Genomic DNA, 12,613 nt, shown 5'->3' with positions numbered 1-12,613 from the left:
ACACTAAGCTGGGGTGAAGTGTGGATCAGCTGGAAGGCAGGAGGGTTCTGCAAAGGGACCTGGACAGACTGAAGAGTTGGGCTGATTCCAACAGGATGAGGTTCAACAAGGCCAAGTGCCAGGTCCTGCACTTTGGCCACAACAACCCCATGCAGCGCTACAGGCTGGGGACAGAGTGGTTGGAGAGCAGCCAGGCAGAGAGGGATCTTGGAGTTTGGATTGACAGGAAGCTGAACATGAGCCAGCAGTGTGCCCAGGTAGCCAAGAAGGCCAATGGCATCCTGGCCTGTATCAGGAACAGTGTGGCCAGCAGGTCCAAGGAAGTGATTCTGCCCCTGTACTCAGCCCTGGTGAGGCCACACCTCGAGTACTGTGTCCAGTTCTGGGCCCCTCAGTTTAGGAAGGATATTGAGGTCCTGGAATGGGTCCAAAGGAGGGCAACCAGGCTGGTGAAAGGACTCTAGCACAGATCCTATGAGGAGAAGCTGAGGGAGCTGGAGCTGTTCAGCCTGGAGAAGAGGAGGCTCAGAGGAGACCCCATCATTCTCTACAACTACCTGAAAGGAGGTTGGAGCCAGGTGGCTTTTCCCAGGCACCTCTCAGCAAAACAAGAGGGCACAGTCTTAAATTGTGCCGGGGGAGGTTTAGACTGGACATTAGAAAGGATTTCTTCACCAAGAGGGTGATCAGGCATTGGAATGGGCTGCCCAGGGAAGTAGTGGATTCTCCATCCCTGGGGATATTTAAAAAGAGACTGGATGTGGCACTCAGTGCCATGATCTAGTAACTGCAGCAGTAGTGGTTCAAGGGTTGGACTTGATGATCTCTGAGGTCCCTTCCAACCCAGCCAATTCTATGACTCTATGATTCTATGATCTCAGTGATCTCAAAGGTCCTTTCCAACAACTACGATGCTGTGATTCTGTGACAGCATGAGCCAGCAGTGTGCCCAGGTGACCAAGAAGTCCAACAACATTGAGTCATAGTATTTGCAGGGTTGGAAGGTACCTTTAAGATCATCTAGTTCCAACCCCTCTGTCATGGGCAGGGACACCTCCTACTAGATCAGGTTACTTAGAGTCACATCCAATCTGACATTGAATATTTTCAGGGAGGGGGCTTCCACCACCTCTCTGGCCAACCTGTTCCAGTGTTTCACCACTCCATGGTGAAGAACTTATTCCTAACGTCCAATATAAATCTACCCTCCTCTAGTTTGAATCCATTCCCCCTAGTTCTATTACTACCTGATATCCTAAAAAGTCCCTCACCACCTTTCTTGTAGCCCCCTTCAGATACTGGAAGGTTACAATAAGGTCTCCTCAGAACCTCCTCCTCTCTAGCCTGAATAACCCCAACTCTCTCAGTCTGTCTTCATAAGAGACACAAGAGCACAAGTCTAGAGCATAAGTCCAGCCCTGGAGCACTTCCAGCTCTGATCATCCTTGTGGCCCATCTCTAGACACACTCCAGCATGTCCATGTCTTTCTTGTAATAGGGGCTCCAGAACTGGCACAGTACTCCAGGTGGGGTCTCATGAGAGCAGAGTAGAGGGGAAGAATCACTTCCCTTGACCTGCTGGTCATGCTTCTCTTGATGCAGCCCAGGATAAGGTTGGCTTTCTGGGCTGCAAGTGTACACTGATGGCTCATGTTGAACTTCCCATCCACCAGCACTCCCAAGTCCTTTTCCTCAGAGCTTCTCTCAAGCCAGTCACTGCCCAGCCTGCATCAGTGCTTGGGATTGCCTCGACCCAGATGCAGGACCTTGCACTTGGATTGTTGAACTTCATGAGGTTGGCATGGACCAACCTCTCCAGCCTGTCAAGGTCCCTCTGGATGGCATCCCTTCCCTCCAGCATGTCAGCTGGACCATGCAGCTTGGTGGCATCAGTGAACTTGCTGAGGATGTATTAAATATCACCATCAATGTCACCAACAAAGATGTTAAAGAGGACTGGTCACAGCACTGATCTTTGAGCGATTCCACTTGTCACTGGCCTCCACTTGGACACAGATCCATTGACAGCCACTCTTCGGGTGTGGTCATCAAGCCAGGTCTTAATCCACCGAGTGGTCCATCCATCAAACTCACATTTTACCAGCTTGGAGACCAGGATGTAGTGTGGGACAGTGTCAAAGGCTTTACTCAACTCCAGGTAAATGATGTTGGTTGCTCTTCCCTTGTCTATTGATGTTGTGACTTTTCAGAGAAGGCCACAAGATTTGTCAGGCATGATGTGCTCTTGGTGAAGCTGTGTTGATTATACCCAATCACCTCTTCATTATTCTTCAACTCCAGCAGTTCCTCCAAGAGGGTCTGCTCCATGACCTTACCAGGTACAGAGGTGAGACTGACCAGCCTGTAGTTCCCTGGATGCGGGTTATGTTCCTCCTTCCAACCCTTGCCATTGTCTTATGTGACTTCAGGGGTTTGGTTGGAGCCTTTGCCAGTGAAGACTGAGGTAAGTCATTGAGAACCTCAGCCTTTTCCATATCCTTTGTGTCTAGTTCACCTTTCTGACGGGGCCCACACCTTCCCTAGTCTCCCTTTTTCTCTTAATATACCTATATAAATTTTTGCTATTCCCCTTGGTCTCCCTGCCTAGATTTAGTTCTAACTGAGCTTTGGCTTTTCTAACTAGGTCTCTTTCTGCTTGAACAGCTTCCTTATATGCCCCCTATTCTAGCTGCCCTTTCTGCCATTCCTTGTAGAGTTTCTTTTTTTCTTTCATCCTGGATTGTATCAGAAATAGTATGGCCAGGAGGAGTAGGGAAGTGATCATGCCAGTGGTGAGGCCACACTTCAAATACTGTGTTTAGTTTTGGGCCCCTCAGTACAGGAAGGACATGGTGTTGCTGGAACATGTCTAGAGAAGGGCAAGAAAGCTGGTGAAGGGTCTAGAGCACAAGTTTTATGTGGAGTGGCTGAGGAAATTGAGATTGTTTAGTCTGAAGAAAAGGAGGCTCAGAAGAGACTGTATTCCTCTCTAGTAGAGGGAGTTCTTGCAAGGGGAGGTTGGTCTCCTGAGTAATAAGCAGTAGAGCAAGAGGAAGTGGCTTCAAGTTGTGCCACAGGAGGTTTAGATTGGGTATTAGGAAGCATTTATTCTCTGAAAGGGTAATTAAACACTGGAATAGGCTGCCCAGGAGGTGGCTGAATCACCAGCCCTGAAGATGTTAAAAGCCCTGTAGATGTGATGCTAAGGGACATGGTTTAGCAATGGACTTAGTAGTGCTGGGTTAATGGTTGGACTTGATGATCTTAAAGATCCTTTCCAACCTGATTCCATGATTCTATGTAATAGCATTTAAAAAAAATTTAAAATATTATAGTGGCAAAATAAAACCACAAAATATCCTATTTTCATTAAATTCAAACTCTGAACCATTACAGTGCTGCATGAGGTTCACCAGTAATAACTTTTACAAAGCAGTCTAATTTCAGCTGCTTAAAATAAAAGTAAAAACAACATACCTAAGTAAAATTTTAAATATTTACATAACTGGCATTAAATTATGCAAAAGAAGCATTTTAAGAAAATTATGTTCTGACTTTCACTTGTAGTTCCTCAAAATTTTACTGAAACCACTGTTCAGTGTGTATACAAGTTAAAAAATCAGATTGACGCAACGAATTATTGCCCCCTGGTGGCAGATTACGAATCAGTACAACAGAAGAAAATTTCAGTCAAAGATGCAAATCTTTCATTTTAAGAATAATTTCGTGTATGGTTAATGTCTGGAGATACTAAAAATAACGTAAAGCTGTTTTCATATCCAACAAGAAGACATTGGATGGTTTATATTTTACATTTCCATCTACAATAATAATAAAGTTGTGGGAGAAATTTAATTACCAGCTTTGTAAAATGTAAATAATGACAACACTCTAGAAGCAATCTCTTGGCTCAGCAGAATGCTACAGTCAGTACTACTGATAGTCCATTCAGTTGCTCCAAAATCTAATTTTCATTTTAAAAAAATAATTAGGCATTACGTTTTTCATATATAGAGAAAAACCTTCCTGTATCTGAATAGATGTGGGGATTGTATATTCTCAGTTAGATACATCAGCAGCCAAGGACAGAGATGCACACGAACAACAGAATTTGATCTTATGACTGGCTAGAACAACAGCAGAGTTACATGTTGATGCAATGTTTTTCACCTGGGTTGATACAGATATTCATGTATTCTGATCCTCAAATTAGGGGTCTTTAGCTGCCACCCTAATATCTGAGTACCCCAAAATCATGAAAATAATATTCAATGATTTTTATATTTCACGGCACATTTCTTACAACACCTCAAACTGAAGTGACCCAAGACATCTATTCCAACCCATTTTGCTGGTCCAGATGGAAAAAAAAAGAAAAAAAAACTTTATCACAGCTGTGATTACAACACATTAAGATATGTCTTCAAGTTGAGAGTGTAACTGAGGGGCAGAAATATTCAGTCTTCATGGAACTACATTTATGACTGTAGAGGAGTTAAAGCAAGGATCACGTTACCCATACAAATAACGAGCATTTTTACATTTCAGTGAGGTGGTGTTTCTACTGTGACAGGAAAACCTTTTGCATCTGTGGCAGTCTAAGCTCCCAGCAAACTGACAAAAAAACATTTTCATGGTCTTTACCTGCACAGCTCAAGACTGTATGTCTCCTGATACACAAACATCATGCCTTTGATGTAATATATTTTCTGCCTTTGCTTTCTTGTAAATTGATTATGGCATGAGAACAATCCACCTTAGTTCTACATACCTCTACAAGGACAATTATAAGCATGCAAGTAATTGTTTGAAAAGTGATTACTAGGGAGAAAACTCCATCCTCTGTCAAGGCATCACATGTATCAGTGATGACATGAGCTCTTTCAGAGGAATGTCTAACCTGAAGGGATACTGAACAGCTAGTAAAATAAAATGAATTCAGCATTTTTTCATGACAATAGAATGTTGTTTAACCTCTCCAGTCTGGCAGGTGATAAGATAAGGTTCTTTGTGGCTTTAAATTCCTCGTACCAGCGTGGTATTTTTATACAATGTCCAATGAAATACACATTTTTCCAGAGCTCCTGCTCCAAGGGCAGGGAAATGACTGAAAGGTTCATTTAAGTTGTAGGTACAGAAAGTAAAAACAGTTCAGAAATTCTTTAGGCAAAAGAAATCCACTATGGATTCAATCTGTTGTAAAGTATGGTAGAGGACATCTATTTACCATTGAGAACAATGAGTTTAAAAAGGTGTTCTGTTTGTAGTAAATGTTTTTGTCTGACACAGGAGTTTCATGTCTGACACAGGAGTTTCATCAATTTTTAGATTAATGCTGATGCTGACCAATGAGAAAGGCAGCAGTCAGTGCTTGTAAAAGGTTATCAGAAGTCTGGAAGGGCAGAAACTGTGGAATCAGCATGTGGGAAAGGATCTGGGACCTCTTGCTGGAGGCTAAATAGACTGGCGTATTTCAAACCAGCCCTCTGTCTGCTCCTCTCTGGCCCTAGAGGAAAATACCCAGCCCTGAATACAGAAACATATCATCCAGTTATCCTTGACAATGGAATGGGATTTCTGTCTCCCCAGTCACACACATAGCTTTGGCCTTCTTACCCTCAGCAAGCTGTATCCCAGTATTTTTTGGACAAGAAGGCAACACTAATTAGGCAACACTAATTATTCTCACACTGATTTACACGATGGCACTTGCGCAGGGCGCTCCTTCCTTCCCTCCTGGGAGGAGAGGAAGGGTGGGATCTGCCTAGACGGTAGAAAGGTTCTGCTGGTGGACTTGGATTGGCTGAGCCAATGGGACAAGCACAATTGGTATGAGGTTCAGCGAGACGAAGAAATTAAATTAAATTTTTATGTAAGTAGACAAGAAATTTCTTGTATCCCTATCCCTGTGGGGGTTTTCTTCCAAAACTTAGAGCTGGTTTTTTATTTGCTCAACTTATATGAAGGCACTTGGGCAGGGTGCTCTCTCCATCCTTAGGTACCTGCGTCCCTCGAGGGAAGAAAAACCTCCCTCGTGGTAGAATCCAGAACCCGGTGGAACGCGCCTGAGCTCCTCGAGTGCTCAAGGGAGCTCCCCTTGGCGGCAGCACCCAATGCCCAGACAAGGGCTGGGGCGGCCTTGGCAGCGCTGGGTTCGCGACGGCCTTGATGATCTCGAACGCCTTTTCCCAGCCAAACGATGCACCGGTTGTACGCGGGAAGGCGGCGAGCAAAGCCCGCGCTGCGCCCCCCGGGGAAGGCGCTGCCCGCCGGGATGGGCGGAGCGGGAGCGGCGGCGGCGGCGGGAGGGGGCGCGCGTGCGCGGGGCGGGGGTTCCGCTCTGGCGCCCAACCGCCCCCGCGCGGGGGCCGGGGGCTGGAGGCGGCCATAGCGGTGTGCGGCGAGGGCGGGAGGGCTCCTGCCGCCCCCTCCTCCCGGAGGTGGGGATGGCAGCGCCTTCTTCCGAGAGGGGCTCGCAGGCTCTCCGGGAAGGCGCCTGAGGGAGCACCCTCCTTCTGCAACTTCTTCGCTCCAGGGCGGGACGGGCTTTTCGCCGCGCTAGGCCGCAGCCGGCGGTGCGAGTAAGGACCCAGGGCCGAGGCCTTGGCCTTGTCCTTGTCCGGTCGAACATGACCAACCCGCTCGACTGTGAGCGTGCGAAGCAGCTGCCGCCGGAAACGCTGCGTGTGAGTGAGGTACGCGTCGGGAGGAGAGGGGAGGTGCTGCCTGTGGCCGGGGAAAGGGCGGGACGGCTGTGCAGCGCTGTTCGGCCGAGGCGGGAGATGGGACGGGGATTGCGTCAAGTCGTTCCTCGGCTGTGTGGCGGGAGATCCCTGGGTGGGAAAGCTGTGTCAGGCGTAGCCGGAGCGGTGGATGCAGGAGGCGTCCCTTCCCCATCGCATCTTAGCAGGCTGCCCGGGCAAAGCAAATGCAGTGATGTCAGTCATAGTGCAAAGGGATGTTTTCGTAGCTGTTGCCTCTGGCTTCTCGATGGGGTTCTGTAGGCTGCATCTGTGTTTGAGGAAAGCAGAGTGCCAGAGTGTTGTGTTCTTCTTGGAACGTGTGTGATGTTCAGGTAGTCTTCTATGCAGCTTGTGCTGCTGCTTTTGGTCTTTTTCTGAGGTATCTAGCAGCAGCCAGGCCGCTAGATTTGACATCTGTGAAAGTGTTTGAAGACGCTTATTTTTTTTAAACCTTGCCCGTTGTGGTAAATGTGAGTTCATAGCTCTGTCTTTAAGGGGATGGAAAAGTTTTCATGAGGTTTTAAAGAGGTAGCTGGCAGGTTGGTGTTCTTGGGAATGATTGTAAGAATGAAAGTGTGTGGGGCTCACGTTGTTGGTGTCGGTGTTGAGGTGAGTCATCTATGGTGATGCTTTCCTGAATGTGGTTCTGAAGGGCAGGGAGGTCAAGGCCGTGTTAATCACCAGGAGCTTTGTGTAGTGGAGATGGAATAGCGGAGTTGCAGACCCTGGGTGTAGCGAGGAAGGCAAGGAGCAGAGTAGGGAAAGCTCGTATTTGCAGTTTGCACAGGTTGTGTTGTGACACTTGCCTGAGTTTTCAGGAGTTGGGTGGTGTTTCCTGCTTTCCAAGGCAGTGGGGGATGTGCTGAGATTAAGGGCTGAAAATTGTGTCAGGAATTAATGAAGATGTATGCAGTTAGTCTCCTTTGCTGTGTTATGAGCTGTCAGCACTCTGATGGCTGTTGCATCTCAAGCTGCTTTGGGTATTTTTTCTGGAGAACCAATCGTTTTCTTCCCATGTCAATACTGTTCTATATCAGTTATATTTTTGTTGTTTTGTTTTGTTTTTCCGTAGACACCAATGACAAACTTGAATGTGAACAATGAAAAGAATTTTGTGAGAAGTAAGTTTCTGTGCTCCCTGTGTGAAGATGATTCTTGAAGTGTATTGCATGCTTTTTACAATGCTGAGTGCATGATGTAAACAAATGGAATAAAGGCAGAACAGGAGGAATGCTGCACATTAGATGAAGTGACATATATGATGCCAGGTGTTCTTCCTGGTTTTTCTGTAAATCTGCTGCCAGAATACCTGTGCATTGCTGTAAAGGTGCTAGCTTCTGGGAAGAGTGTGTTAGAGAAAAGTGGAAGACTGATGCTGACAAGCACTGTTTTTCAGCTATTATTAACAACTGTAAATAGAAGCTTGAGTGAATTTGTGTTGAGGTTTTGTTTTTTCAGTCCATCTGAATAGTCTCCAACATCTCACAGTAGCCCAGTCCACAAAAGTGAGTTGTTGACCCAGTCAGTTCATGGTAAAGGGTGCACAATCCTGCAGCCATGGAATGGGTGTGATATTCTGTGAGTAAAGGTGCACATCTTGTTCATCCTGGGGAGAAATATTGAAGCCGAAGCTTGAGTGAATTTGTTTTGAGGTTTTGTTTTTTCTCTCCAGCGGAATAGTCTCACACATCTCACAGTATCATTCAAAGCATGAAGATGCTACTAAGATATAAGAATTGCAATCAAATGGAGACCTATGTGATTAATAAGCTTTATATGATACAATTTCAATGTCAATCTTAATAATGGCATTGCTTTCAGACTTTTATTTTCATTTTTACTTTATCACTATTGTTTCTTTAGAAACCACTTCATACTCTTGTAGTAGTTCACAGTAAATATTTTAAACTTTACAGGAACTCTGAAAGCTAAAAAGTGTCGATTTGATCAGTCCTTGGTTACTTTCACCAAAAAATTCATGGATCTTGTCAAAGCAGCTCCAGATGGTGTCCTTGATTTAAATGAAGTAGCAACAATGCTTGGAGTACCAAAGCGAAGATTGTATGACATCACCAGTGTTTTGCATGGAGTCCACTTAATTCGGAAAAGATCCAAGAATGTTATCCAGTGGATGTGAGTTTTCTTTGAAACTTCTGGCTTTTGAAACAAGAAAACCCCAACAGTGCTGAGTAGAATTTATAAATGAGTAATGCTTATACATTTCAGAGTATTTTCAAGCATGTTGAATTATTTTTAATAGATAAAAAAGTATTTTAAGTTATTCTATATGCTCAGAATATCTGAATTACTATATGATCAAGCACAATAAACTATATTTCAGTAAAGGATGCCAGAGTTCCTGGTTGTTTTCTGTAAGTTTACTTAGTTTTCAAGCAGCAGCCTCTTATTTATATATTGATGCTATACAACTTTTCTTATTCTCATAGAGGTTCTAATATTGACCTTGTTTCTGGAAAAGCACGAGCCCAGCAAAGCCTTGAAGATGAACTTTTTGAATTGTCAGAAATGGAAGAAGCTCTGGATGAATTAATCAAGGAATGTGCTTGTCAGTTATTTGAGCTGACAGATGACAAAGAAACTGCAAAATATCCTTTTTACTTTCTCATTACTTCAGCACACTATTTTGGTGCTGGTCAGTTATTTGAATTGACAGATGACAAAGAAACTGCAAAATCCCCTTTTCACTCATTACTTCACCACACTCTTGGTTCCAAGTACTCAAGTATCTCGTTAGAGGTGTTGGCTGGTGCCACAGGTGTGCAAGGATCATTGATTATGAGTTTCATAGTAGGAACTCATTGGTTATTTTAGTAAATACTGGCTATGTACCCTGATTGCAGTGTCATGTGTAATATAGCCTGTTGTCAAAGGAGTGCTGCTTGTACAACCTTGCCACTGAAGAATGGAGGTGATGCAACAGTCAGATCATCTCCTTGTTCCTCCCATTATAAATTTCTGTCTGGGCTGGTTTTGACCTACCAGTGCAGTCACTATTCACAACCATTGCACCAACCAGTCTAACCTTTCACGTAGGTTTTGGTAACAGGAAAGGGATTTATTTTAATAATGACATAAAGATTGGATTTTGGCTTTGATTACAATCAAGTATTACTTCTCTCTAATGCTGGCAGAATGTTAAGGTCTGTGCTCAGCTGAAATTGGCCTATTTTCTGTATGATATCAGAAAAACTTTCCCATAAACCTTATCATTCTGGTAAAGAAATTAATTCCATAGTTTTTTCAAGAAATTATTTATGTGCATAATTACTATAACCAAAAGAGGAGCAGTTTCTTAAGGACAGCATTCTGTCTGCTTTGTAGACAGCTTTTGTGAAAACCATTTCTCAAATGGATTTTGTTTTTATTAATACTGGTTATCTACAATTCTACAATTTTTTAGAGATTTTCTTGCTAGAAATAACAAAAACTATTTTTCACTTGTTAGCCCATATATTTTACAAAGTTGGTATTGAAGTAACCTCATCTGAGCTATTTCCCTCTTAAGTCAGTATCCCTTCCAGTGTATTTTAACATTGTCCTCTTTGCTTCCGCCCATCAGAAAATTACTTTACCAAGTCCTTGACCAATGTATACACTAGCTTATGTGACATACCAAGATATCCGTAGCATTCAAACATTTCAGGAACAGATTGTGATTGCAATCAAAGCTCCAGAGGAAACCATACTGGAAATACCAATTCCTAAAGAGGTAAGTTCTACATGCTTCTGTTTTAAGGCAAAAAAAGTGCACAGATTTGATTTTTGCAGCAGTAATCAGTAGCTGACTTCCAGTTTCTGTCAGTTTGGTACTTCCTAGGATAATGAAACTTCCCAGAGCTGTTACTGTTTGTCCATTAAAACCTACAGGAATTGTGCCTCTAGCCAACCAAAGCAATAAGCATGTTTTGGTAACGATTTTAACAGCATGTAAATGCTGTCTTACTGCTTAATGAGTATACAGCTATTGTTGCTGTCATACTGAAGTATGGAACACACAGTATGGTTAAACTAAGAAAACTTTTTGGCACTCTCGTAGATGATGTTCAGGATGGATTATTTAGATGGGGGCGGGGAGCTGTGCTCTGTCCTCACCTCACTGTGCCACATGTATCCTCCCATTTTTTGATCTGTGGCATTGACTAGTCAAGTTTTTGTTACTCTTCCTAAATGTATAGTAAATCTTGGTCATGTATCTAAAGGTCAGTACAAGAATGAAGAAGGGTGCATGTTTGCCAGAAGTGAAACTTTGTTAGATGAATGGTGCTTAATAATTGGCCTTTAAAAGTAAATAGTTATAATTTATGTAGAGCTAGTAACACAATTTTAAACAGAAGTGTTTCTGTTCTTACTCTGTTTGCTTGAAATACATGCAAAATGATAACTAGTGTTTAAGATTTGTTCTTTGGTTTATATGCAAGTTGCTTTATTATAGGATTGCATAGAAGTACACGTGAAGAGCACAAAAGGACCCATTGATGTGTATCTATGTGAGGTGGAACAAGGGAAGTCAGGTGCCAAAACTTGTGAAGATATGGATACTGTCACTTCTGAAACTGAACCATCAGTTCCTCCCATGGAAGGTAGCGTCTTCCATTGACGTTTTTATCCCTGTGTGATTGTGGTGGTGTTGTTGTTAAAGAGGTCACCATTCTGATGAAGTTGAAACTGTACTGTAGCATTGTGATTGTGTGGACATGGTGCGTGGGCCAAGGTGAGTGGGAGTATAGGAAACCTGTGGAAGAGAAATGTGTGCTGTGCTCATTACCAGTTTCCCATCAGAGCTGAGCTCTGCAGGTGGAGCAGTGTGTGTCAGTTCTCATCTGCCTCACTGCAGAGTCCAGCAGCTCAGCTTGAATAGTTGCAAGGAGAGTTGAGTTGCTGTTTCAGACAGGACAGCATGCTGCTTTTTGTCCTTAGCAGGAGGGCAGGTGGGAGAGGGGATGTCGTGTTTTGACAGTGAAGATTGGCTGGAAGGTCTGTCAAGAGCCCCAGTGCTGCAGGATGTTGTGGTTTAAAAATAAATGTGATGGGAATAAAAGTTAGATGATTTTTGCTGTGCTGCATTATGGTTGAGGGGAAGAGTTGACTTTTTAATATCTAGAGGTTTTTGTTTGTTTTGGGGTTGTTTTGTTTGTTTTTTGTTAATGTATTTGACTTGTGAAATGACTCAGAGTTGTATTTCCTACAATGGCAGTAACTGTGTTCCTTTCTGCAACTTTCCTTTCAAAGTGAGATCTCCAGGGGAAGAGAAAATCAATCCACTTGAGATGGCAGATTGATTACAACTCAGAAATCTGATACAGAATGTAAATATCTGTGTTACAGAGCTTTTCCAAAACCACTCAGAAAATCAAGAGTTAAGCCTTACGCTGTGTAGGTTCTGTTTGCATTGTTTGCATTCAGCTCTACATGAGCAATGGTACCAGTACTGACCTTAAATAGTTGTATATATGTGTAGCATGTTTAGGTAGTTACTGATGTAGATTTATTTAATTGTTTTACATTTCTGTCTTTGTACAGCAAAGAAATAAAATAAGTTTATAAAATAAATAGACTAATTGGTCAGTGTATTGAAACATGTTGGTTTGTGTTGGTATTCACTGGATGACTACAAACATGAAAACTTATGCTGGCACTACAACTGATCAGCTAGCATTTAGATATGATTCCTGTGATACAACAATACCATAGCAGTTTTCAGAAGAAACATGAGAAACACGGTGATCAACAACTATTTAAACTGCTCCTTTCAGTTTCTAGAGTTAACATACAGCTTAGATTCAGTGTTTAGCTTGCAAAGGTATGTCAAACTTGAGAATTATGTCTCTATTCATCCATCTGCATCCGTG

At 43.2% G+C, this 12,613-nt stretch overlaps 1 protein-coding gene across 2 annotated transcripts; it reads left to right on the top strand.

Annotated features, from left to right (window-relative positions):
- Window positions 1–6,345: 6,345 nt before the first annotated feature.
- Window positions 6,346–12,316, top strand: LOC103529867 (transcription factor E2F6). Of its 2 annotated transcripts, none has more exons than XM_030448581.1 (7): window positions 6,346–6,686; window positions 7,816–7,864; window positions 8,660–8,876; window positions 9,191–9,349; window positions 10,359–10,473; window positions 11,197–11,344; window positions 11,994–12,316. In XM_030448581.1, exons 1-7 carry the CDS (start codon window positions 6,630–6,632, stop codon window positions 12,041–12,043), a joined length of 795 nt encoding a protein of 264 aa, XP_030304441.1. In that variant the 5' UTR covers window positions 6,346–6,629; the 3' UTR covers window positions 12,044–12,316. The 2 variants fall into 2 exon arrangements, with proteins under 2 accessions (XP_030304441.1, XP_008493591.2); XM_008495369.2 differs by having other exon boundaries at window positions 6,346–6,695.
- Window positions 12,317–12,613: the final 297 nt, after the last annotated feature.

The sequence above is a fragment of the Calypte anna genome, chromosome 3, assembly GCF_003957555.1.
Source record: "Calypte anna isolate BGI_N300 chromosome 3, bCalAnn1_v1.p, whole genome shotgun sequence".
NCBI classification, from domain to species: domain Eukaryota; kingdom Metazoa; phylum Chordata; class Aves; order Apodiformes; family Trochilidae; genus Calypte; species Calypte anna.
The sequence above is the reverse complement of the archived record's forward strand: the minus strand, read 5'-3'. Positions and strand labels throughout refer to the sequence as shown.